This window comes from Balearica regulorum, chromosome 5, assembly GCF_011004875.1.
Source record: "Balearica regulorum gibbericeps isolate bBalReg1 chromosome 5, bBalReg1.pri, whole genome shotgun sequence".
Lineage (NCBI taxonomy): Eukaryota > Metazoa > Chordata > Aves > Gruiformes > Gruidae > Balearica > Balearica regulorum.
The window spans coordinates 4526865-4551893 of record NC_046188.1 but is presented as its reverse complement, the minus strand read 5'-3'; the positions used below and the strand labels follow the sequence as shown (position 1 = coordinate 4551893).

The window sequence follows — 25029 nt, the reverse complement described above, 5'->3', positions numbered from 1 at the left end:
TCTCCTGTCACGGTGTGCCCTGCACCGCTGCACGGCACCCACCGGGTCCCCGACACCCAGAGGACCTTTACAACAACCTCACAACCCTTCATACCAGCGCACGGTCCACACAGCAGATTACAGATCAGAACAATGTCCTGCCCATGGCTGGAGAAAGGAAAAAGCGCTGCAAGGTGCATGCTGAACTCTTTGGGAGGGTGGGTTTGTTTTGGTTTTAGTCTAAAAATGGCACTTTTTGGCTGCAAAGCTGGTTGTGGTGCGTCCTCGGGCAGTATCTGATCACGTACAATTCCTTTCCTGGTCTGTAGGCACCTGGAGCAGCAGCTTGACCCCAATCTGCTGTAGGAAGCGGGGATATTTTTAATCCACCGAGGCCACACGGTCTCTTGTGCAGCCCGGAGTCACCCCCACGGAGGGGGAACACTGAGCAGCTCCTGCAACCCCCCCCCCGCCCTCGCAAAGCAACCGCCAAGTTCAACCCGGTCCTCTCCTCTGCCTCCCCCTTGCTACCCCAGTCACGAAGCATCGTCCCCTCCAGGAAAGCTCCCCCGCGCTGGCAGACCAACGCTCGCAGCTTTTCCAGCCTTCCCGTGCCGAGGACCCTTGGAAACAGCCGCCGGTGGGTCACGCTGCCCGGCTGGCACCCAGCCTCCTTCCTGGGCACCTCATTCACCCGCAGGCAGCTCCAGCGTGGCCGATGCAAAACCTGATGGAACATTTTTCGGCTCAACATCCCCTAACCCTTGGAGCCTTTTCTTTATGCTTCCCCCCCCCCCCCCCCCCCGGGTTTTGTGGCTGTGACTTTAACTGTGTTCGTACGGTGCCGGATAAACCATGTCCTTGCTTCTGAATCGGGCGCTGATATATACCACGGGGGTGAAACCAAGGGTCCTAAAATGCAAGCAGCCACCGGGTAGTTGTGTGTATTAGGGGAAAAAAACCCCAAATATAAGCAGAGTGCTGTCTCAAGCAGAGAAATTAGAAAGATGCAAAGACTGCAGAAAAGCCCGTCAAGCAAACTTTTTTTAAAAAATGACTTTTTTAAACACAGTTTCCTGTTCAAGAAACTGGACAGAGAACAATAACCCATTTGTTGCTGCTCTCTCCAAGCAGCGCATGTGAGGCCGGGGAAGGAGACGTCTCTGCAGAGGGTTTTGTGAGTCCCTGCGTGGCACGAGCATGCGTGGATCCGCTGTTCGGCCCCAGCAGGAATTGCCGTTATTGTTATTTATTCATTTGTGTGGCATCAGGAGAAGGGCTGCATCTAGAGACGTGTAAACGCAGCTTTTGGTGGCTTCAGCAATCCGATGGGATGCATTTCTGGAAGGAAGCTCAGCTTGTCTCACCGAGGAGCAGAAGTTTGGGAGCTGCTTTCGAGGTCCTTGCGTGGGGCTTCCCACCAGAGCATCTGGCAAGGTGGGAGCAAGACAGACCAGGCGTGAATCCCAGCCGTGATTTAACTCACAGACAAAGGGACGCACGAAAGGGCGTCCGCGTCGGGAGGTGGGAATCGGTGTTGGGGATGGAGGGTCAGAGGCACGTTGTGAGAAGGTGCTGCCTTAAACCACGCTGCTCTCCGGTTAAACGCAACGCACTGATCTCCACGCCAACAAATGTGGTTTCTCTCATACATTTATACACAAACCACAGAAAAAACAGTGTTTGCCCCTGGGGAATCCCGGTCCATTAATAACAACGCTGCTGCGCTGAACCAAGTCTCTGTAATTATCCCAGAATTCACCGATTTTTTGCTATGGGCTCCCGGGGGAAATTCCTCCCCTGCTCACAGATCAAGCCAGATAAACGGCACTGGGATGCAGAAACTCTCCTTCCTCTCCTCTCCTCTCTTCCTTTTCCAGAAGAACATCTCCAAGAGTATCTGCTCTGCTCAAGCAGCAGCCAGCGCTCCCCACGGCCTCCAGCAGCTGCTGATAAGATCCCTGGTCTGAGGAGCATCTGCTTGCTGAGACCACCAACAGCATCGGCTTCTACCACACGTTACATTTTAGATGGAGAAACGCCTCTATCAGTTAAAATCATTTCAGGAGGCCAAGCTGGAAGATGGACATCCTTTACATAGCAATATGCAACCTGTGGGAAACTGGGAGTAAGAAAAGAAGGGTCTCAAGGCAGTTGAGTGGAAGGGCTGAGTGTGAAACCTCTAGAACTGCCCCCAGAAACTGGGATCTAATAATCCAATGGAGTAATTAAAAATCTGTGGGAGTGAGTGCAAAGAGATGGCATGCCTTTAGGAGTGAAAATATACAGGAGGACAACGCGTGTCTTATGTGATGGGCGTCCCACAACATTGTCACCAGGGAAATTTCATCCGGAAAGAAACAGGACTTTGCTACAGCACTGTAGCCTTTTCCATCCTCACTGACTCATTTGGGATTTTCTTCTCCCTCGTCTCTTTTTACCCACTTTCACTCATTGAAAAAAGCCATGCAGTCCTCCTCTCTTGTAGGCACCATGGCCTGGATTTCACAAGATAAATTCCTCTGGCCTCCAGCCCTCGGGGGCTCACATGCCCCGTCCCAAGCACCCTCCCTCTGGGCTGGCGATGCCTCATTCCTTCTCCTCTATCTTCTTCTTCCAAGAGCACAAAATCTTACCAGCTCCAGGAGAGAGGAAAAGCCTGGGGGGGCTCTGAGGGGTAAATGCAGTATCCAGTTCCCCCCATGAGAAGATGCAGAAGATACTGGGTGGTTACTGCCCAACACGGCCACCTCCTCACTGCCTGTATTGCCCGAAATACCGAGCTCTGCAATGCTCCCTGGAGCAGGAACGGCATAGCCAGGGCTGCTATCGTAAACCACAGATTAATTCTTTTCCGTTATTGCTCCAAATTCACTCAGCTCAGCTTCCCACCTCCTCTACAAACCGACAGTTTATGCATCCTAAAAATCAGCCCTCATCATCCTCCGAGACATTCCTGATTGCTCAGATATTGCCTCGCGTTCGAGGTGTGACACAGATCTCTGCGCCGGCTAACACGAGACTATATTGCTCAGTGAACGGGGAGGGGGGGGACTATGGTTACAAGAAAACATCGAATGCAGAGCAACCAGCCTTGAATAAAATTGCATAACGAATGGGAACAGCAAACTTGAGGGGGAAATTAAAAAAAAAAAAAAAAAAAAAAAATCAGCTTCAAGTCTGCCAAAAGCGAGCCATTGATTACCAGCGCATTTGATCCATTTGCATGCAGAGAGCTTTGCTTTGGAGCCGAGATGGAAACAGAGTCTTAATATAGCTGGAGAGAAAATATCCTTCTTGCACTCTCCTAACTGCACTTTGATAGGAAGCAGCCACAGAGCAGATGGTGCCTATATATAATCACCAGACCTATTATCCCAGCCTCTTTTAGTAATTTGAAGGATGTGATAACCACAAGGAGAGCGGCAAATATTCCCCCTCCCTCCCTCCCTTCCCTCTGCTAAGAAAAATATAAAGAAAAAAAAAAAAAGGAAGCTATAATTATGGTAACGATTAAAAGAATTTCCAAATGAAGTAAATAACTATTTTGTGCACTGCTCCTTTAAACCAGAAGTCAAAAGTTAATTAAATAGCAGCATGTTATTGAGTCAGGAGAACGCAGCAAGTCCCTGTGCAGTCGGGAGGGAGACTGGAGTCGCTTCGGATGAATCCAAACCCTGGCACTCCCTTCCCTCCTCGGTGCCCTCCTGCCATTTCTCCGCAGCTGCCGTTTGACGCGGGGGGAAGGAGAGCTCGTCTCTCTCCGTTTCTTTACTTGCCGAAGCCCAGAGTTGCACGGTTTCAAAGGGTGAGCGATGGAGAGGCGATTCTCCCCAGGGGTTTCTCGCCCCACAAAGATGCTCAGGAAAACATCGCAAACCTGATTTTTACGATGTTGCAAGGGAAGGCCGGGGAAAGGTGGTGCGGGAGGCTGCTGTGGCGGAGAAAAAAGGGGTTCGGGGGGGTTTGTACGCCTCTGCCAGCATGGACCCTTCCTCCCCTTCTGCGGCTGCCTGCTGGGCACCCCGAAAGTGCCTGAGGGCAACTAGGAGCCCAGGGGTGAGCTGGTGAGAGCAATCCCTAGCTGTAGGCAGCTGGAGGCATTACTCGTCAGGTACTTTATGGACAGAAGTTAATAGTGGAGGTGCTGAGGAGCATCCCCAGGTACCTGGCTCCCAGCCGGAACCCCCAGCCACCCGCCATCGGTGGCTTCGGCAGTGATGCAAACTGCAGACAGGGACCCAAGGATGCTTGTGGGGTGATGAGAAAAGCAAAGCTGCCCTCAGGGGAGCAACAAGCTCCTACGTGATGAGTAACCACAGCTTACTGTCGTCTGTGCCAGTATCCGACAGGCACCAGAGCGGCCGGTTAAATACACCCAGGTCTAGGAGGGTCCATCCATCAACAGAACCTCCCAGTCAACCGACATGCGAGACTGCCGAGGGGTGCGAGAGAATTACTGGGGATGTCTGACTCGGCTCCACAGCCTGGAGAGCATCAATCTGCTGCTCTGACAGCTTCTGCACCTCTTCCAGGTCAGCAGCATGATTCACTGGCGACAGGAATCCCAAGGACCATAGGATAACGCACAAAACCATCACCGCTGCTTCTTAACGTCCCTCCCCGAGACACCTGGGCTGCTGTAAGGAAAGCGCAGGCGGCGATGGAGCCGCGAACTTCAAGCTCCCCCCACCCTGACTTTCAGGTCAAGGATGGTGTCCTGCCCCCCAACGCCAAGAGACAAGAAACGTGCTACTGGCCGTGCAAAACCAGGGCACGCAGACCCTGCCCTGAGCGCTTACAGTCGGTGATTGATTGCACCAGGATTTCACAAGCCGAGAGGGTGGGAGCGTCCCCGGGTGCTGCTGGAATAGAGGTTCTGAAATTAGGTGGCCTCATTGCAGCCAGGAAGCTGTGGAGCCATCGCTCTGTGCATAGGGTACGTAAATTTGGGAGCGGTGACCTGTAAAGAAGATGTGTGGGTACGTGCAAGGATCAAACCTTGAATATACCAGGTTTGGAGGAAGCAATGGAGAGGTCCCAGAGGATGCATGTGTGACATGACCTCTTCAGGGAGGGATGGCCCAGTGCTCCCCTTCCTCTTCACCGGCCACCCAGACCAACCAGCGCCCCTTTCACCGCTTCCCTGACAACGGGGCTGTTTGCTAGGGCTACGGCAGGCAGATCACACAGAGTATTTCAGTGCCTAAAAACATCGTTTGGTGTCACGAGGGCTGGTTCAAGAGCACCCGCGTGGGTCTGTACCTACCAGCAGCCAAAAGCAAACGGTGACGTCCACACATGCTTATGTGCCACCCGTGCTATCGCTTGGTGCATGTCACCGCTGAGCCCCGCCTCGAGGTCACCCCCTCTCTTTCCCTTTGGGACCACAGGAGGACCCCTCCGCCCGTCGGTGACATCTCTGCCTCTGAGCATCGTGGCTGACGAGGGGCCGAGCAGAGGCAGGACCACGAGATCCAGCCCGCCGCCCCCGCAAAAACCCACTCGCTGCAGCACGTCCGTGGGAAACGTGTTCGCTTCCCTGCCTACTCCCTCTGCTTGGCAAGCAGGTATCCATCACTCGCTCGACACCCTGCCCACAGCAGGATCCGCACGCTGCCCGAAAGCGCTGCCTGCTGTAGGCTGCACATGTGTCCCCCGTCGTCACTTGCTCCCACGTGAGAGCAAAGCACGCACGGCGGGGAGGACCTCATCTCTGTCTACGTGCTGTCTGATGCCTGGGGTAACATCAGCTCTGCTTGCTAACCGCATCTCCCCAAAGCCAACCACATCTCCCCAAAGCCAACCACATCTCCCCAAAGCCAACCGCATCTCCCCAAAGCCAACCACATCTCCCCAAAGCCAACCGCCATCTCCCCAAAGCCAACCGCATCTCCCCAAAGCCAACCACAGCCCCCCAGAGCCATCCTCTGCAGGAAAGAAACTTCTTCTGCCCCGAAGGCTGCATGGTTGTGCATCTCCTACAAGCAATGCTACCTGTGAACAGCAAGTCCCAGCTGAATGGGAACAGGAGAGCTACCCTCCCAGACGATGGCCTGGCGACAATGACCAAAGCCAAGTGCTCGCAAGGGTTGGCGGGTTACTTCATGTGAATCCCCTCTTTTTTTACCTTCCAGTGCAGAGTGTGCTATTTGGGAAGATGACATGTAGGCTGATTAGCTTCGTTATCACTTTAAGACCCCCATGGAGATGCCTTGCAGGTGGGACCTCAGCACCATGTTGCCCTTTGTTGGCCACCCCCCTTTCTGGTGAAAGACACAGACAGAAGAGACCCTCTGGGAGCAAAGAGGTGAAGGGAACGTGCCAAAACAGGCTCAAAGGAGGAACAGAAAGCGCTGGGGCAGCTCAACTGAAGTCTCAAGGATAGACCAGGTTCTGACTGCTGCTCAAGTACAAGAGTCCATCAGGACACTTCCATACACTGGGTTAGGAAACACTGAACACAGTAACACAGATGCTGAAAGGTAACAGGCCACAAGGTAGGGCGAGACCAATTTCCTGCCCAAAATGTCATCAAGCATCTTCACCTTGAGCCCTTGAGAGCAAGTGCACAGCAGAGATCACAGAATCATAGACTCATCTAGGTTGGAAAAGACCTTTAAGATCATCGAGTCCAACCATAAACCTAACACTGCCAAGTCCACCACTAAACCATGTCCCTAAGCACCACATCTGCACGTCTTTTAAATACGTCCAGGGATGGTGACTCAACCACTTCCCTGGGCAGCCTGTTCCAGTGCTTGACAGCCTTTTCAGCAAAAAAATTGGTCCTAATCTCCAATTTAAACCTCTTCTGGCAAAACTCGAGGCCATTTCCTCCTGTCCTATCGCTTGATGCTTGGACTGTATGATGAGGCTGCCCTGATCTCTTCCATTTAGACAAACCCAGCCTGTATCTTGCTGCAGCACACCTGGATCCCACAGACCTGTGGGGAGCAGTCTCCCTCCCTGCACCCAACGAGCTAACGACTACCTTGGGGGCTGCTGTGGTCCCAGGGTGGGATGCCTCACCTGACCACCCTGCCTGGAGGCCAGAAGCTGGGCTGATGGTGGGATGAGCACACGTAGCTGGCCCATCAACTAAAAACATCCTGGCCGGCACCAGCTCACGCAGAATGGGCACAGTTTGCTCTGGTTTGATTTTGGACACCTTCCTTCTAACCAGAAGGTGAGGGACACGGCAAATGGAGCAGCCTCAACAGCAGGAAGGGATGTTGGCTATAAAACAGCTCTGCAGTGACCACTCAAGAGCAGTAGCAGATTCCCTCCAGCACTGCTGACACCCGAAAAGGCCGTCGCTCTTGTCCTCCGCTGCCGCTACCATCTCCAATGCTTGATGGCTTCCAGGCTGAGGGCAGGTAACCATTCATCTGCTTGCCTGCTGAGTGATGGTCTAAAGAGCTGTGGACCGTATCTCCCACGGACCAAGTGCTTTGGATTTATAGAGGGGCCAGGAAATCTGTATCTGCTGTTCAGAGCTGGAGTAGAACATTATGGTTGGACTTGATGATCTTAAAAGCCTTTTCCAACCTAAATGATTCTATGACTTTATGTTGTCCTTGCTTTTGGTCCCGTTTGCTGTTGTATTCGTGCCTATTCTGCATGGATTTGAGAAATCAACTCTGTTCACACGTTATCTTTTTGTACGACGACTCTGTTTTTAAGCTACAGAATTAGCAAGATATTGTAGCGATGGGACCCTGGGAAAGTAGGCAACTCCTAGAAATGTTCTCTGACGGTTACGTGCAACACTAGAGGGCATGAGCAAGACAACAGATGCCCCCATCTACCACCGCTGAGAAGTTCAAGTATAATAAAGGCCAACGAGCTTTTCTCAGTCCATCACTAAAAGAGAAAAAAAGGAAGCAACATCAGCCCACCTGTCCTGACCCCACCTGTCAGGACGAGTGCCAGGGTGCCAAGTCTCAGTAGACAGCACGGCCAACCGAGGAACAAGTTTCTGAAGACAATTCCCAAGTACAAAGCTAATCTCCTCCTGCAAGAACAGTACATTTGTTTGCTTCAGTGTTGTAACCTTACTAAGACTTTTGCACTCTTTATTTTTGAGCAAGCAAAAGGGCATGTTTGCTAACTTTGCATGGGAGGAAACATGTCACCCTGGGTAAGTCAAACATACGCCGAGGACACGCTAACTCCTTCAGGTATTGTAGCAAATCTACACAGAGGAGAGTGTTGTACTTCCAAGCTGCCCATCAACCCAGCACAAATCAGGGTGGTCCTCCAGATGAAAACATGCAGTTATCCCATTACCAAGCTCAGTTTGGATACCGGGTACAATGACAGGGTCATCTCCGGTGGTAGGAAGTGAGCTGTTGCACAACAGAGTAGGGGAGCAATAGTCAGGAAACTCACACTCCGTCCATAACATGTGCTTTCTTGGTGTCATTTCTTCCACCTCCATTCCCTGATGACCATCTTGTTCATCTGCTCTCTCACTACTGAGTCCATAATTGGGGCAAATGTAGGCAAAATTCAGCCAGCCACGTCACGCACATGCATGCGGACATACAGCTTAGTAGGGGATCGAGTCTCTTCTGAGAAAGAGCAACATGACAGAAAGCCCTTCCCAGGACGGCAGGATCTCCACCAGCCAGCACTGGGCTTGCCCCAGAGCCAGCAGCCCCTGGTGGGATCTTCACATGAGTCCATGGGATGGTCCTGCCTTCTGCAGGATGCTCTGCTGCCACCGGTATCTCTGATGTTTCTTGTGGTACGGGGAGTCTGACCACCAGTACGACTTGCTGGTGCCACCTGGCATCACTGAACCGTAAGCATTTCTCAAGAGCTGGCAGGTGTAAGGGGAGAGCCATGAATCTCTGGCGTGTGTGGAAGGAAGCACGCAGATTTATACCTTCTCTTCAGCTCTAGGACAAGATAAGATGTTTTTCTTTTTTGGGACAAGGAGGTTTATAGGTGAGTATTTCTCCTGCATTGCACTGCTCGCTCACCTTCTCTCTCTCCTCGTAGACAAACACCACGGGTTTTCTGGCAGAGACTCCCATGGGAAGGGTGTAGGAGGTCTGAGCACCCGGCATCTTTCCCATGTCTTCAGAAGCAGAAGGGTGGCCACACACTGGCAAACAGCTTTGCTGGTCCAAGGACCTCTCTGTTCAGTCAGAGGAGTCCAGGCAGCACAGGGACACTGAAACGCCAAAGAGTTTGCAACACCTCTCCTGCACAAACCCGGCCCCAACGCCTGGGATTCCTGCTCTGCGAGGTCTCTGACCGTATCTATCCATCACTGATCTGTGACGCACACCATCCCCTCGTCCCCTGGTGCCACCCACACCATGCCTCCAGGCACTGGTGCCACTCCAAAGGCACCCAGGGCACACAGACCAGGGACACACCGGGTGCTCACCCAAGGGCAAGACCACCAGCCACGCACTCAGATGCCACCATTACCAGCCCAGGGACCCCCTCCTCTTTTTGGAAGGATGGACAGGAGAGGGACTCCTAGACACACAAGGCTCCAGGTAAGATCAAGCGCTCCCTACCTTCTCCAGGGCCATCCCCCACCGGGGAACCCAACCTGCCATTGCTTTATGGCAGCACTACAGCCCACGCAGAGGCCGGGCAGTGCTCCTGTTCCCAAGCAGGGTGACAACTGGAGATGCTCACCCAGGCTGAAGTGCTGCCTGCGCTTGGCACTGAGCTGCCTCTTCTTCTGGGCAGGTACTGGCATAAGGAGGTCCCTGCTCCTCTGCCAGAAAAAGCCTGCAACATCTGGGTCTTAATTCAAATGTTTGGGGCAAATTACTGTTGCTCCTGCAGTAAAACCAAGGTTTTCTGTCCCTGTGCAGAGGTGGGAGGTTGACTTGCCCATGGGAACCTGCTCTCCATGGGGAGTTTAAATGCCCTGGCACTACACCAGAGGTGAGAGCATAGGAAAACCTCACCATACATTGATAAAAGAAGTACTGCTGTTATCACCAGATTATATTCTGGGAGCAGAGGACCAAGACACTCATCCAGCAGATGCGTGTCAGAGCCAGGAACCGAATCCTTACCTCTGTAGCTGCGGTTCAACAGGCTCCGCTATCGCCACCCTCCAAACCTTGTGCTTTGCTCTTTTCTTGCTCGCAGACCTTACGCTCCAATTCAGATCAGCGTGCCTGCACCGCACCCTCTCAGCGCTGCACAAGTGTATTTAAGAGCAGACGTGCCTCTGTGCGTACTCCCTTCCGAGCAGGCGGAGAATACAGGGTTAAGCTACGCTGTACTTGATTTTGGCAAGGGAAACCAGCATGGCATCAGATCGTGCTGAAGTGGAACCACTTACAGAGGGGAAAGGAAGGAGTCGAGCCCCCATCCCAGAAGCTGCTGGTCTGCAGCTTTGAAAGACAGCTGTTTTTTTCCTGTCCTTTCAGAGTTTCCAGGCCCCATCTCCACTGCAAAGGCGTTGTGCAACCCGGGCATTTTGCAACCGCCGCCCGATGCGGACGCGGAGCTGGCGCTTTGGGCTTCACCCCGTCCCACCGCGCCTGGAGCAGCTCTGGCCTCCTGCCCACCTGCGATTGCAAGCCCATGCTGAGGCTACCTTTACTCCTGGCACGCTAAAGCTTGGTCTAAAGTTGCAGGTCAAGCTCTGTGGGACGGGCTGAGAAAGTAGAGAGGCCATTACTGGCACGAACTTCCATTGCTTCAGGTGAGATCGCTCCAGACCCAAACCCATCAGTTATGATGCTGGTCCCGCTCCTGGATCACCATTACTGTGGTAAATCCAGAGTGATGCCTTCAGAGTAGTCCAGACTTGCCCTGCAGAGGCTGGAGAACACCAGCAACATCTCCTCAAACCTTGGCTAACACCAGCCAGCATCATTAAGAGAGAGCTGGAGATGCACCAAGCCTGAACCACGTCTCAAAGCCTGGGTACAGGTCAAGTCAAAGCCAAGGACGGCACAATGCAAATTGTCACGCGAGCTTCAAACCTGACACCATAATAGAGTTACACCTAATTATGCTACAAAACCAGACAAAAGTACCTCAGGCAAGATCACCACCGGGTTACTCCTCTGGGAAAGACGTTGCCCCATTTTGGCATCAGGAACAGGCAGTGCCTTTGTGGGGATGGGTCGGGGAAGGCCGGGCCCTGCAGGGTGTTGCTGGATAAAGCTCCTGCCCAGATAAACACCTCCAAGTAAGAGGGAGAATTTAAAAATAACAAAACTAAAACCTAAACAAACAGTAACGGTTTGAGGGCTTTGCTTTGGAATAAGAGATTAATGGACGTATTGATTGACTCAAGGGGCTGGGACAAAGGCTGACAGCCGTGTTTATTTTTTAGCATCTGTCTGTGGACTTACTGGGCTTGTGTCCGAGCAAATATTGCATTAAGGAAGCTTATGAACTAACACATCAAGCGTGGTCGGGTCATCTCCAGCTCAGCCTGCAGGTTGTCTGAACATGCTGCCGCCAAAATACGTTAGCAGGAGACACAACGGCTTAACGTTCAGGACTAGACTGAGCTGAAGACGTGTTCAGATGCCTCTGCAAAGCTACTCAGCCTTAGAAATACATGCTGACCCCACTGCAATGCTCGGGGAAAAAGTTCCCTGCATATGGGACTCTATAAACCTCGCAGCTCAGAGCAAGATGATGGGAGCAAGCTGACCCCGTGCCACGAAAAGCACTGCGGGAAGCTGGGAAGGACCGGACCGGGCAAGGGCTGCTGTGCCGGGACTTACGGCAGGGGATAGTGCAGCAGAGCGAGCAGCAGAGACGGAGAAGGGATGTGGTCTTCCAGCAAAAGAGCAGGATAAAGTGTAGGGCTGCTGGCAGACCCACAGCTGCTCCTGTCCCAGTTCTGCACTGCTGCGCACACCTAATTCTGGAGAATTTAGGAGAAATCTCAGTGCGGCAGCTCGGGCACTGCTGAGTAATTTGGTTGTTGCCTCGATTTTGGCATCTTGTGCTAATACTCGGGGACCTTGTTGGGTAAGAGATGGGTCACTACTACTGCTAAAAGGTAAGTGCGTGCAAAAAGGCTCAAAGAAGCACAAAAGGGTTTTTGAAAAGCATCCTTCAAGACCTAGTGCTTCTTGTGGAGCTTCAGCCACCATCAATGATTAACCTGCTGCACCCATCAGACCTCCCTGCTTCCAGCTCTCGATGCAAAGCCTCTGGACTTCCAGGCATGCAAACACCACAAGGAAGAACCCCCCAAAAAATAACACCTGGAGAGGTTTTACACACCAACTGCAAATACATTTGTGACTCTTCTCACTCTGCCTCCTTGCTAAGCCTTTCCCATGCAGCTTGGTCACCCCAAACAGCGCAGGGACCCACGGCAGCAGGAGCCAGGGCTTCGAAGACGGGGGATGGGATGGGAATGATGTTCAGAGTCAGCGGAGAAGCTGAGACCCTTCTGCTAAATCCCCAGGCAGCAGAGCAGGCAGCACTGCCTGCAAGGATGGATAACGGAGAGACAGGGACCACAGTGCTACAGCAATAAATCCAGAGCTGCGTTTCATATCATTCTCGATTTGAAACACCACCTAAAAAAAGCGCTTATTACAGGAGAAGGAAAAACCCAGAAGCCGTAAATGACCATTTTAAAGCTCTCAGCTATTTAATTGTGGCTTTCCGCACACTGATAGAGAAGGCAGTGCCCTCGCCGCAAGAAGCCTCTCCTCCCCGAAGCGCTCTCTGCTTCCCTTGTGTCTAGGGAAACACCAAGCATCTTTGAGAGAGACCTGCCGAACGTCCCAACATCAAGGAGGACGTCCAGCCTTGCAGGTGAGATGGTGGCAGTCACCCAAGGTGACAGCAAGGCTGGTGTGACAGCCCTCCACAGAGGGAGTGGGTGGGCAAAAGAGCTCCTGAACCCCACTGAGAAGATGCTTTGCTCCTCCTCTCCCAAAGATGGCTCGCAGGCATCAACAGCTGCTTTAAAAAGTAGTTATAGCTGCATTACATCTCCACACAAAACCAGTGAAAAATCTCCAGCCATGGTGCTCTGCAGCATCTGTACGAGTGTCCAAGCCTTGGGTTGGGCTCTGCACCATCCACCGATCCCATCGCAGCCTGGCAGAGCCTCCACAGGGGAAGGGCTACCCAACTCTCCCGGAAAACACTGAGGACTGCGCATCTAAACCCCTTGATCACCGCCAGCTTCACACCTCTATGTGCTGCAGATACAAAGGAATGTTTTCAGATATGCTCTGAAGATCGTGGATCCCAGCCCTGCTTCCAAAAACAATGCCTGCGCTTCGGGGCTCCAATCCCATTTCCTCCCAGTAAGTCCCCAGATCACTTCTTTTGGACTTGCCTCAAGTCCCTCAGCTCACTTTTGGACGTGAAGCATCAGCTCACAGCTTGCTTTAGGAACTTTTGAAATGTGAACTGCAAACCTAGATGGAGCTACATGAAAGAAAAGGGGCTGCCTTCGATTGTTGCTCACACACATTTTTTGCTCTTACAGCTTCTTGGCTGTTCTTCCCTCCTCTCTAGCTGCCAGGTCTTTAAAATCCCACAGGAATAGAGAGGCAAAAAAAAAAGGCAGGCAGGAAATCAAAAAGCAGGTAGGGGAAAGAAAGAGGGAAAAAAAAAAAAAAGGAGTTTTCTATGGCCCAGATGAACCTAGCCCCTCTGCTAAGCAGGGCAAAGCAGTTTTCCTAGCGGGATGGGGGGGACCGTGCCGTGAAGAGTGGCCGTGGGCGGCCATCCCCAGCGCTTCCCGTGGGTACTTACTGGTGCTTGTGCTAGTGCCGATGGTGTTGATGGTTGTGGGGACGGAGGAGGAGGAGTAGAGGGGCAGATGGCCATTCTCGCACGCCAGGTTTTTGTCCTGCCAGCTGGAAGCGCTGACACTTATGCCCGAGTCTCGAGAGTTTTGCCATCCGTTGAGTTTGTCGTCGGAGTTTTGTCTTTGGTGATAGTAGTGCGTCTGCCCGTAGTCCACCGAATCTGACCGACCTCTGCTCTGGCTGCCGAAGCCACCCGACGTACGGTCCTCCAGGTGGTTGAGCCACATGGCCAGGGCGCTCCTGTCCTCTAAGGAGGTGGCAGGATGTATCAAGGCGTAGGACAGCAGCTGCCTGCTCTCCTCGATGTGTTGGTTGTGTTCGATCGAGTGGGCCAGGATTTTAGGCAAGAGTTTCATGTATTCGACTTTTGCCTCGATGTTTCCGGGCTTCAGTAAAGGCAGGTGGGTTAACAATAGGGAAATCACTTTATCCTTGGATTCCTGTTGCCATTGGTTAATGATTCCTGTTGAAGGAATAAATAAAAAAAAAAAGAAGAGAATTGAGAAATCAGCAAACAGAGCTAATAAAGAAATAAATAGGCTCTCGCAGGGTAAATATGACACGCCAGAGGAATGCCTGCATGTGTGATGCCACTGCGTGAGCATCCCCAGGCAGGAGGTCACTGCTCTCCGAAAACCCAGGTCATGGCAAGGCACGATGAACTGGACACGGAGAGTTACCAGACACTCCTGAAAATCACTCAAAAAGCCGAACTGCAGCCACCCTACAGCCACGTAGCTCCACTGCTGTTGTCCTAATGTTAATCAAAGTCACAATTTGGCCCAAATCTTCCGTATCGTTGCAGATGATTACACAAAATACTACGCAAAACCTCTACATGGATAAACCCAACCTTTTAAAAGCACCGGTTGGAAAAACGGAAGAAGGTCAAGATTCAAATGAGCTGTCACCCAAAGGATCCACGAAGGGCAAAGGAAAGAAAACATCCCAGCAGGAGAGCAATAACCAAACCAGGGTGTTGGGCCATCCACCAGCCCGGCGCCATGAACTGCCCCCACGGTATTGAGGGAAGGGCTCAGCTGAAGCAGGCACAGAGCTATTGTTCCTCTGTTAGCTCACGGCAGGCAGGAGAGGTTTTAGAAGACCGGGGGAAAAAAAAAAAAAAAGCAAACACAGGGTTTAGCTTTAAAAATATGCGAGAGGAAAAACCAAGGAATTACAAACTGGTCACTTAACTCAAACTCCTGGAAAACTGATGGAACAAATAATGAAACAACCTATTTGTAAGCACTTAGAAGATAACAAGATGATAAGTGACTGCCGACACCGATTTGTCAAGAACAATTTAATTTCCTTCTGCGACAGAGTAACTGGCCTGTGAATAGCTGGAGAAGCAGTCAGAGCTGTATATCTTGATATTCATTAGGTGCTGCCGCACATGGCTTCCTCAGCAGCACACCAGAGAAACACGCTCAGGCGAAACTACTCTAATGTGGGCACACAAATCATCAGAAAACCAGATGGAGAAAGTCGTTACTGGTGATTCACCGTCAGACTGGGAGGATGCACTGAGCAAGGAGACCTGTCCCGGCCGTGACACTACCCAGTATGTCATCGGTGATATGGGTGATGTGATAAATGAATTCAATGCGCAGGTATTGTGCTAGGAGAAATGAAAACACTCCAGAAAACTGGATTAAAAGTCAAACAATGTTGAGATCTGGAGAAAAGTCAGAAAAAAACCAGCTGCATTAAGTAGGTGCAAACATCTGCGTGCAGGTGGGAACAAATCGCTGTGCGGCACCAGGAGCGGCAGAGCCTGGGGTCAGGAAGCATCACAGGCCGAACGTCAGTCAAAATGCCACATTGCACTAAAAAAATGCACCGGCCGGGCTGTCATCTGTCTGAGAGGTGGAAGACCAACACGGACAAGCTGTTCTGTGTGTCTCCCAGGGTTTGTAGTTAATAGGTTTGAATTGCAGCAAAGGCGAATAAGTCAGACGTGAAGAAACTATGTTCTATAGGTAGGGCTAGTGATGCGCACGGAGAGATTGCCTACGGATGTTGTGAAATTTCCATCACCGGAGGTCTTTCATGCATAGCTTATACAAATACCAGCCAAGTATAGCTCAGGATCCACCTAGACGACCTGACTGATGCTCCCCAGGCCCAGGTCAGTCTCTTCTCCAGCGCTTACCCAACACCTCTGTGAAGCTTTCAAACTTTCAGTCCCTGTAGCAGGTTGTGCCTAAGGGTGCCACAACTGAACTGGCTGGTGAAAAAGTACTTTCTTCTGTCTGCTTTCAACCTGCTGCCCAAAACTTCACCTAGGGAAATACCCTGAGTTTTCATGTCATTAAAAAAAAACCCCAAATTTTACGTTCTCCCTCTCTGTCTGCTGTCTCCTATCCACACTGGAGAGGAAGTTGCTCTCAGTCATTGATTATCCCTACACCCTTCATGTATTTTTGAGCTAGGGTAACCAAACCCCCACCAATGAAATGAAGATCTGGACGTCCATCTGTAGGATCACTCATCAGGTTTGCTTTTGGGAAGACCCACGCTGCCTTCCAGCAGCTAACCCAACCCTTGCACCACCCCACCACCCAGAGGAGAGTTATTATAGTAGGGCCTTTTCCCAGTTAAGGCCAAACCCTGCACATCGGTTCCTCGACACGACTGCGGTGGTGAGCAGCCCTCACCCCTCCAGCTTCGCCTTCCCAGTTTTAAGGCTTGCAACCGTTTTAATAGGAAGCCACTAGATGGCTTGCTGGAAACGCTGACGGCTCTCACTGGAACTTTCCGCAGAGGTATTTACTTCTCCACAGACCCACCCCTCCTCCAGAGCTGCTTCCCAACTCGGCCGCCGGCGTGCCCAAGTCACCTCATGCCGCTGCGTCAAGAGGCACAAGGGACACGGTGTGGCATGCCTCTGGTAGAGGAGGAACTGTTTCATCTGCAGCAGAAGTGAGGTTCAGCACGCTGGGTGCCCTCCCATTCCCGTGGAGATGCTGTGAGGCTGTTTTGGTGCTAAAGAACGGGATTTGGAAAAGCAATGCTCAACCTAAGTGAAGTTGGAAAAAATACATGAGTGTAGCAGAACACAAGGTCCACTCCACAGCAGGTACGTGACAGACACCTTCTGATGCAATGCAAAGCAACTTTTATCTTGGGTCATAATTCACCATCCTGAGCCCTTCCAGCTCACTTACGTGTTTCGCCAAAGCACAGTGGGACTGAAGCCACTCTTCAGGGGATCCAAACGCAACCTCTCCACCCCAAGCCAGGCTCTACCCACTGAGTGTAGGGTATTCTGGACAGGAGCAACCTCAAAACACTTTGGAGCAGCTCTGCTGCTTTCCCCAGAATAATCACACGTAGTTACTGGCTCATAAATCAAGAGGAAAGCCGTAAAGACCCTTTGCTTTTGGCAGCCCTTAGGTGGGACATTGCATCTAAATCATTTTTCTTTGCAGTAGGTGGGTTCCCATCCCTGCTTTCCCCATCTTCCCTTGCCAGTGGGAATTAGGGATAACACCTTCTCCGCGAGAAGAGCCTATACAGCTTTGCCTTTGCCTTCCCCTGAAACACGTGGTCTTGGCAACGGACCCATCTCATTACTATTTCTTATTGCTACTGCTATTTTTTCTATAAGTCCAGAGAGTGCAGAAGTCAACATGAGTCTGGATCATTATTTGTAAAGCCGATGGAGGCAGATCTGTGCTGCAAAGATGGCACCAGCCGAGGCTCGACACAAGTCACTGTTCACCACCTCTCCTGTGACCACCTCCGACGCAGGGACCGCCAGCACCAGGATGCCAGACATGGACACAACACGATGCCGTTTAGCACCTACTGTGCCAAAATTGCTTGGCCAGGTTGCTCGATTTTGAAACACTACTGGTTGTGCACAACGCCTCCTGCACATGGGGCACACTTCTCACACCTCTCTCTTGTATGAACTGAAGCCTGAGCGTTTGCCCACCAGAGCATCTCCCTGTTTTCCACATGCAGATGTAGTTCTGCTGCAGGCAAAGCTCTGTGTCACGTTTAATCTGATTTACCTGGCCCCTCTCTCTCCTGCTTCTTGGCCGGCTGCCTGGGAGGTGAAAACCCATCTTATTTTCTCCCCTCCTCCCGCAGAGGGATTTCACCCCTTCCCTTATCACCCCCACGTTTTGTCATTGCCATCGGGGCCGTTCGGCAGGTCTTGCGGCTGGCACAGCCAACCCCCAGCCCGGCACCGTCTGTGGGGAGAGGCTGCGGGATTTTGCAGCAGCTCGGATAAACTGAGAAATCAAAAGATCATTAAAAAAATGGAATTTTTACATAGGCATTATATAGCAAACTACATGCAGAAGAAGCAAAGCCCGGTGCAAACTGGGTACAGGAGAGGAGGAGGAGGAGGAGGAGGATGGGGGGAGGCAGGCGGCTGTGGCCAGACTCCTCTTCCTCACACAGGGACGAGGACCAAGTGTGGAGATCACCACTGGAGAAACACAGGACGGTTCTAGAGCTGCTTCTTGGGAAACTTGCCTCAGACCTCCAGGAGATGTGAAGGTTTGAAATCACAGCCCCAAAAAAGACGGAGCATTGATCTGAAAGCCCACGGTGGGCAAGGGGCCAGGGCCTTCCCTGCCCCAGCCCGGGCAGGAGCTGCTCTCCTTCTCAGCCAGCAGCAGGATGTGCACAATTAAACAAAAATGGAAAATAATTAGATCCGAAAGAGGTTTGGTTCTCTCTGAGATGGGGCAGAAGGTCAGGCTTAATCCTATCTGCCAAAAAACAGAGGGATCTGGAGCGGGCGGCATGTGAGGAAAGCTGGAGTGCCTCTGGGCAGGGGAGAGGGGCTGGCGACCCCCCCGAAGCCTCTCTCCACCCTCTCCCCAAACACAGGAGCCCCCACTTCAGCTCCCTACCTGCTGCCACGCACTCCCGGACATCTGGGATGTCTCACCCTTTATTGCCAGAACACACACACCCCCCCCCCCCCCCCCCCCCCGGTCAGGGTTAGGATGTGTCCTGGTTTTGGGCTCCCACGTCGCAGGGCCCCAGCATGCTACCTGCAGGGGTGTACAGGGTCACAGGCACTAATCACATTACAGCCTCGTTAGTTCCCCCGGGTGCTGCTTCACGGATGCCTGATGCTTCCCATCACCAGGCTTTCGCTGCTCTAAGGGATGGCGAGACTCTCGGTATTTGCAGCAGGCAAATCTGAGCAGAGAGAAAGCCCCAAAGCTAGAAACTCCACCTCGCCGCTTTGAAACTCCCCCAAATCCCTGTCCTGCCCGTTGCTGTCATTGCACCGACATCTCCTTTTGGAGATGAGCTAAAATAACAACCGACCATGAGCGTCCTGAGGAGCCAGCTCCTGTCCCAGCCCTGTGAGCCCTGTACCGGGAAGGGATGGGAGCTGCCGGCGCCCCTGAAGCAGTAAAAAAAAAAAAAATAAAATCCCACTTTTTATTAAAGGACTCTTTCTCGGGTGAGAGGCTGAATGAAGGTGGGATGTGAAACTACCTTCTAACATAGGATTACTGAACCAATACAATTTTGCCACTATACAGCACGGCTGATGCATATGCGGAGTGTCTGCATATAAATATAGCACCAAGTATAGCCGGGTCCTGCTTCCAAGGCTGAAACCTGTGCTGCGCTAGGAACAGGTCCAGTATTATCCCCAAACCAGGGGCTTTTTGGCTTGAGAAAGAGGTGATGTTAGTCAATTTAATAAGCACTCAACAGATCTCTCTGTCATGAATCTGCTTAATCACTTCTGGATTCCTGTTAATTGCCTTCACGTCAGGTGGTGACGGATCCACCTCTAACGCCGCAACTGTGTGAAGGACCTTCTTGCCTTTACTTTGACCCTGCCTCCTGATAGATGACTGGGTTATTTCAACCGCCAGCGAGGCACGTGGAGCTCCTGAGCCTGTTAATGATGTACCGGGAACAGTCGGAGTTTTCCGAAGGTAAAGCCAGCCTGGATGGACAACGGCAGGGATACGCACAGCTCCTGCGGACGCCAGGAAAAACCAGCTGGTGCCGGCATTTGGAAACGTTGAAGTAGCTAACTGCCTGTTTTTTTCTTTTATTTTTGATTTTTGCAAACATACCTCTAGTCTCCACCTCGAAAACACCAACCCTGCCCCGAAGGACGGCCGAGGGCAGCTGTCAGCGCAGGCACACCAACGCGCGTGTCTCACCAGGTGAGATGTCTCCAAGGAACAACGGCAGTGCGGGATACCTCTCAAATGCTTACAAAGACCCCCAAACCAACCCACCCCAACCAAGATAAACTTTTTCATTTTGAAAGCAGAAATTGGTTTATCCTCCTGTTGTCATGTACGACTTATCACATTTCACAAGTGAAGTAGACAAATGTGTTGATCTGGGGTTTTGACGAAGCAGGCGAGATGAATGATGTGTAATTTATGAACTAGACAACAGCTTATCATGAGTAACAAGGACAACAATTAAAGACTGGAAGTGTTTTAAAAACTGCCCAAGGATTTTCCGAGTGACAAAGAGTATGTTCAAATAGCAGGCTTAGTATCATTGCTCCACAATGGTAAGTCGGTACATTTAAGGGCTCCAGTTGTCAGTAAATTGCTCTTAAATTACTGTTTTATTATGCCCTTGTTTTCAGTTTAACAACATTTTCCACAAAAAGTTCTCAAAAGCCCATTCAGATAATTTGTCCAAGCAAGAAAAGACTAAGAGTTAGGTGCGTACCTCTGAAGGGCACCCACCAAACAGCACCTTCACAGCAGGGCTGAATGAACCGGCACTCTCAGATGTACTCAGGGAGAAAAACCAGGAATTTGTACCAAAAATTTAGGCTGGGAACCCTGACCTTGCAAAGTGACATGCTGCAGGATTAGGGATTGGAGGGAAGAACCAGGTGCTCCTGGCCGGCAACCAAGTCTTGCTAGGGATTGACGACACCGAGGTTTTCATGTCTTGGGCGGCCAACAGCAAACCAGAAATTCAATCTGTGCTTCAAGTGAGCCGTGCAAGTGATGGCTATTTCTGGGTTTGCAGGAAGCTTTGCAGGAGGCCTTCCTCAGCAGCTCCCACAAGAGCTTCCCATTGTTCACCGTTTCCTGGATTACGGATGCAGCACTGGCTCTGGGTGATGGGCAGAGCTATATGGAGGCACCCACTTTTTCAGCAGAGGTAGAAAAATCAGCGCCCGGACTCCTCCTGCTGCATAAAGACCCAGCAGCACACCGCTACCCACCAGGTCCTCCATAGCTGCATGCAAGATGCTGCACTTCCAACAAAATCACCAAAATTGGTGGTAACTGAGGTCATCACCAGTCAGCCCCAGTATCTAACACCTAAGACACCTGCATGGGTGTCTTCACCAGGGCAAAAGGGGTCAAGAAACCTGACCATGCATATGAACGCAGCCCAGCAATCTCTGTTTGGCCAAAATGTCATCTCCCAGTGAATGGCCACCAAGAGACAAACGCCAACCCTACATTTACTGGCTGTTTGTTCCAGTGTGTCCTAAACGCTTCAGTTTGCCTTCATTTCCAGTTGAATTTATCTGTTTAAGCTTGAATTTATTTGGCTTCAGAATAAATTCTGGTCTGAATTAAAGTGCTCCCTGATGTCCTGCCTTTCCTCAAGTGAAGGTACTCAGGACTCAGCACTCAAATCACCTTCTACTCTTGTTTCTGTTAAGCTTAGCAGATTCTAAATGTCCGGTCTCTAGCAGGTCACGGCTCTATGTTCATTAAACCTGAGCCCACAGTAACACTTCTGCTGGCTCCATGACTTCCAGCAGCTGCGTGAATCGGCTATTTGGCTTGGTGAAAAGCAGGAGTGGGGTGGAGAGACCATACCCCATCTCACGCAGGGTGGTCAGCAGTGAAATTAAAGCGGAACAAAGAAATGAAGATTTTTTCAACGACAAGTCTGAATTTGCACCACGCATATCGACCAAGCGCAGGTCGCTGCCAGTCCTGGCCTTCCTGCAACTGGATTTACTGGTCCGTGAGATGGTCCAACTCCCCACCACCCATCCAACAAATCCTCTCTGCAACGCTGCTGCGGACACAAACCTCTGCCCTGGCTCCGGCTGCAGCAGCTCGACCAAAGGTGAACTGCAGCATGTTTCCAGATGAAGGGATTTCAATTATTATTTGCACTAATTAGCACCTGCACGCTGACCCATTCACAATATTTTGTTTGGGTGAATTTACATCCTTCTCTTCCTAAATCAGCCTCACTCAAAAGACCAACATTAAAGGAAACAAAGTGAGAACCCTGTTGGAAACCCTCTCTGTACCCCATCCAGAGCACATCAATACCCTTGCCATTAAACCTGGCAGCCTTCTCCCTCCATGAGAGGCCAAATAATAAGAATTTCAGCATGTGCCTTTTCGTTATTGCAACCGACACTAATTAAAAGAAAAAAAATCTCAACGATAAAGGCTATTGCAGACCTGCCAATTGCACAAGATGGATGATGCAAGCTGACACCCAAATGCCGGTGAACCTGAATCCTGCTCCTCGTCTCACCCAAATCGATGCAAAACCGTGGCTAACACAGCCAAGAAGACACCGGTGATGTCTCTGAGCACATCTACGGGCTGGGAAGCTGCAGCGTGGTGTGCAAACCCCCTGCTACGTTCAAGTGGGTTTGAATTTATGCCTGCGCTAGAGCTGACCTCAGCACGGAGCGGGAGGACCTAAGCCTATATGTCTGAAGGCAACGGGAGCCGTGCCAAAGAGCATCAGCGCCTGCTGGATCCAACACCCGTGGCTTCCTGGCATCTCCCGCATCTCCATGCTGCAGCGGCTGGGAGAGGCCAGCTCTGCATCCCGGGGACCGCTTCTTCCCAGGTCCCAGAAACCGCTCGTCCCGGTGGATAACGCAGGATTTGACAGAGGAAAAACCAAGAAAACCTCTCAGCTGGCTTTTTGCTTTCGCTCCCTCCCATGCAGTTCTAACAGCCCAACTTGGGGAGAAATCTAAGGAGTAGTGGCCAAGCTCTTTCCCCATAACAAGCCTAGGAGCTGGGAAAAGGCAGAAGGTTTGCAAACAAACCCCGGACACCAGGAGGGTCTGGGGACTGCTATTCGTGGCAATCGGAGCTCTGTGCTTTCCCTTCCGGAGCACCCACCCCAACAGCTATGAACCTCTGGGTCCAAGCATCTACCCCAGCATCTTCAGACCATAAAGAGATATAAAAAAGGCAATTGCCCAATTCCCCCTTTCCCTAGCTGGTCAGCTTCTGTGCAGATTTAAGTGCAGATGAACCCTTTGAAGGACAGAAGGGCCTTTTGTTCATCAGCTCCCATAGGGAGAGGACAGATAGACGGCCATCTGAGCCTTGTATCACTCAAAGCACATGCAGAACCTCCCTTTTCCATCACCCACGACCCACCTCACACTCCGGCTCCGCGATGGTGCCAAGGAGCACCAGCGCTAGACGGAAAATTTGCCGCTGATGTGTTGCAACCTATCGGTTCACATGGTGCTGGCTCTCCTCCGTGTTTCCAGCAGCTACATCACATTCTAAGAGGCTAAAAATACATTAAGTACTTTGCTAATGTTTCTTTTCCACCCGAGTGGTTGCTGCAGAGAAGCTCCGAGCAGGAGCGGAGGTGAACAGACCAGTGCAGATGCAGGGAAGAGATGCCATAAAAATGGAGCAATAGGCACAGCACGTCCTGCAAAAAGAGGCGGCCGGGGAGCTCCCCGCTGCAGGCCATAGTGATTCCTTGGAAAATCAAAGGCAAGAGCCATACAGCCATCAAAAGCCAAGCGTTTCTGATTATACTGCAGGATTCAGCACTGACAGGAGCACAGAGGACTTCAACGAAGGAGCATCTTCTCCATCGTCAATGACCGAGACTAAGAAGCTCCATGTAAATTACCTACTCAATGCCCTTTTGACTTGTTAAACGTAACAGTGCGAATTTAACCACTGAAAACAGTTTTTTCCAAAAGACACAACCTTCTTGCAACCGCACCCAGCATCCCCCTGCGTGTAACGGGCAAGTTCTTTGACACCCATTGCCAAGGCGGCATGGACGGGTTTGCTGGCAGAGCTGCGTTGCAAGAGGCACGTTGGCCATCGTTGGCCTTATTTTCTGTGCTTCATACAAGGTGTGTTCCTGCTGGGCAGTGCTCTGAAACAAAGGTAGCTTGATGCAGAGGTGAGGTGGATGTGGATGAGCACTGGGGAGCTGGCTGCTGCATCTTCAATGCACTTCACTTCTGAAGAACAGCCAATTTCTCGCAACTCTTCTTGGGAAGTCAGGCTAAGGAGAAGGCGACCATGTGATGTGCAGCTTCTAGGGGAAAAAAACAACCACTCCCCCCCAACAAAAAAACCCCTGTGGTGGATAGGACATGAGCCCTACTCAACACATTGCCCCTTTAAAGGCAGTTCTCCTTGGGCAGCAAGTCCAGCTGTTTATTACTGGCAGCTCCCCTCTCCATCAAGGTCTCCAAAGCAACGGCAGCCTCGTCAAGTGTCCACTCTGTAGGATCAGTCCCTTCCTTGTGTGGAAGAAATGACTGAAAAGGATGTCCTCAGGCTGAGCATCTCAAGCTGGGACTGCACTTCTTGATCCCACAGCAAGGAAAGCATTAGCAAGAGTTGGGAATTTTGGCACTGAAAGACAACCCTTGATCAGATCTTCTCATCCCATCCCATCCCCCCAAACAGGCTGATGAAACCCCACCAGCAGACCGAGCAGTAGGGCAGGGAGCTCAGCGCTCTCCACCCAAGTTGTAAACTGAAAAGGAAGCAAAATGCCCATTATTTTGGTCAGAAGCAGAACAAATTGGGAGATCCCTCAACAAAACATCCCTTAATTCATGCTGAGATCCGCAAGGACAGAAGAGCCCGGCTCTACTGTGCCGCAGAGCAAGCAGAAAAAAGATTTTCACATTTTTGACACTATTTTCCCCCTTTACCTTGCAAGCTTGCCAGAGCTCCAGTTATTAGGAGGCTGTTTGTACAAACTCAGAAGCGATATATTTTTAGCACTGGAGAATCGCATGGCACGATCATTAAGCGTGCTTCTGCAGACAGCAACAAGAGCGGAGATTTTTCCTTCTCTAAATTGGCTGCAGCCACTACGGTTTTCAGCCCAAAGCAGACTTTCAGGAAATTCAGAAGGAGCGGGAGTCTTTTTCCATGACATATTTAATACCAAGCTGAAGTACACTCAATTTTCATACCATGCATCTGATGGGAGGTTTTATGGCTTTGTTTTCTAGGCCGGATCTGTTGCACACTTTTGCTATGGAGCGTAATACCATGTATTATCA

The 25029-nt window shown here is 51.3% G+C and overlaps 1 protein-coding gene across 4 annotated transcripts in view; it reads right to left on the bottom strand.

Moving 5' to 3' along the window:
* Positions 1-25029, bottom strand: part of SAMD4A (sterile alpha motif domain containing 4A) — a 107447-nt gene that overhangs the window by 26308 nt on the left and 56110 nt on the right. For all 4 annotated transcript variants that reach the window (XM_075753228.1, XM_075753227.1, XM_075753230.1 and 1 more), the window contains exon 3: positions 13714-14232. In XM_075753228.1, the coding sequence (XP_075609343.1) occupies positions 13714-14232 (519 nt within the window). The remainder of the gene's footprint in view (positions 1-13713; positions 14233-25029) is intronic.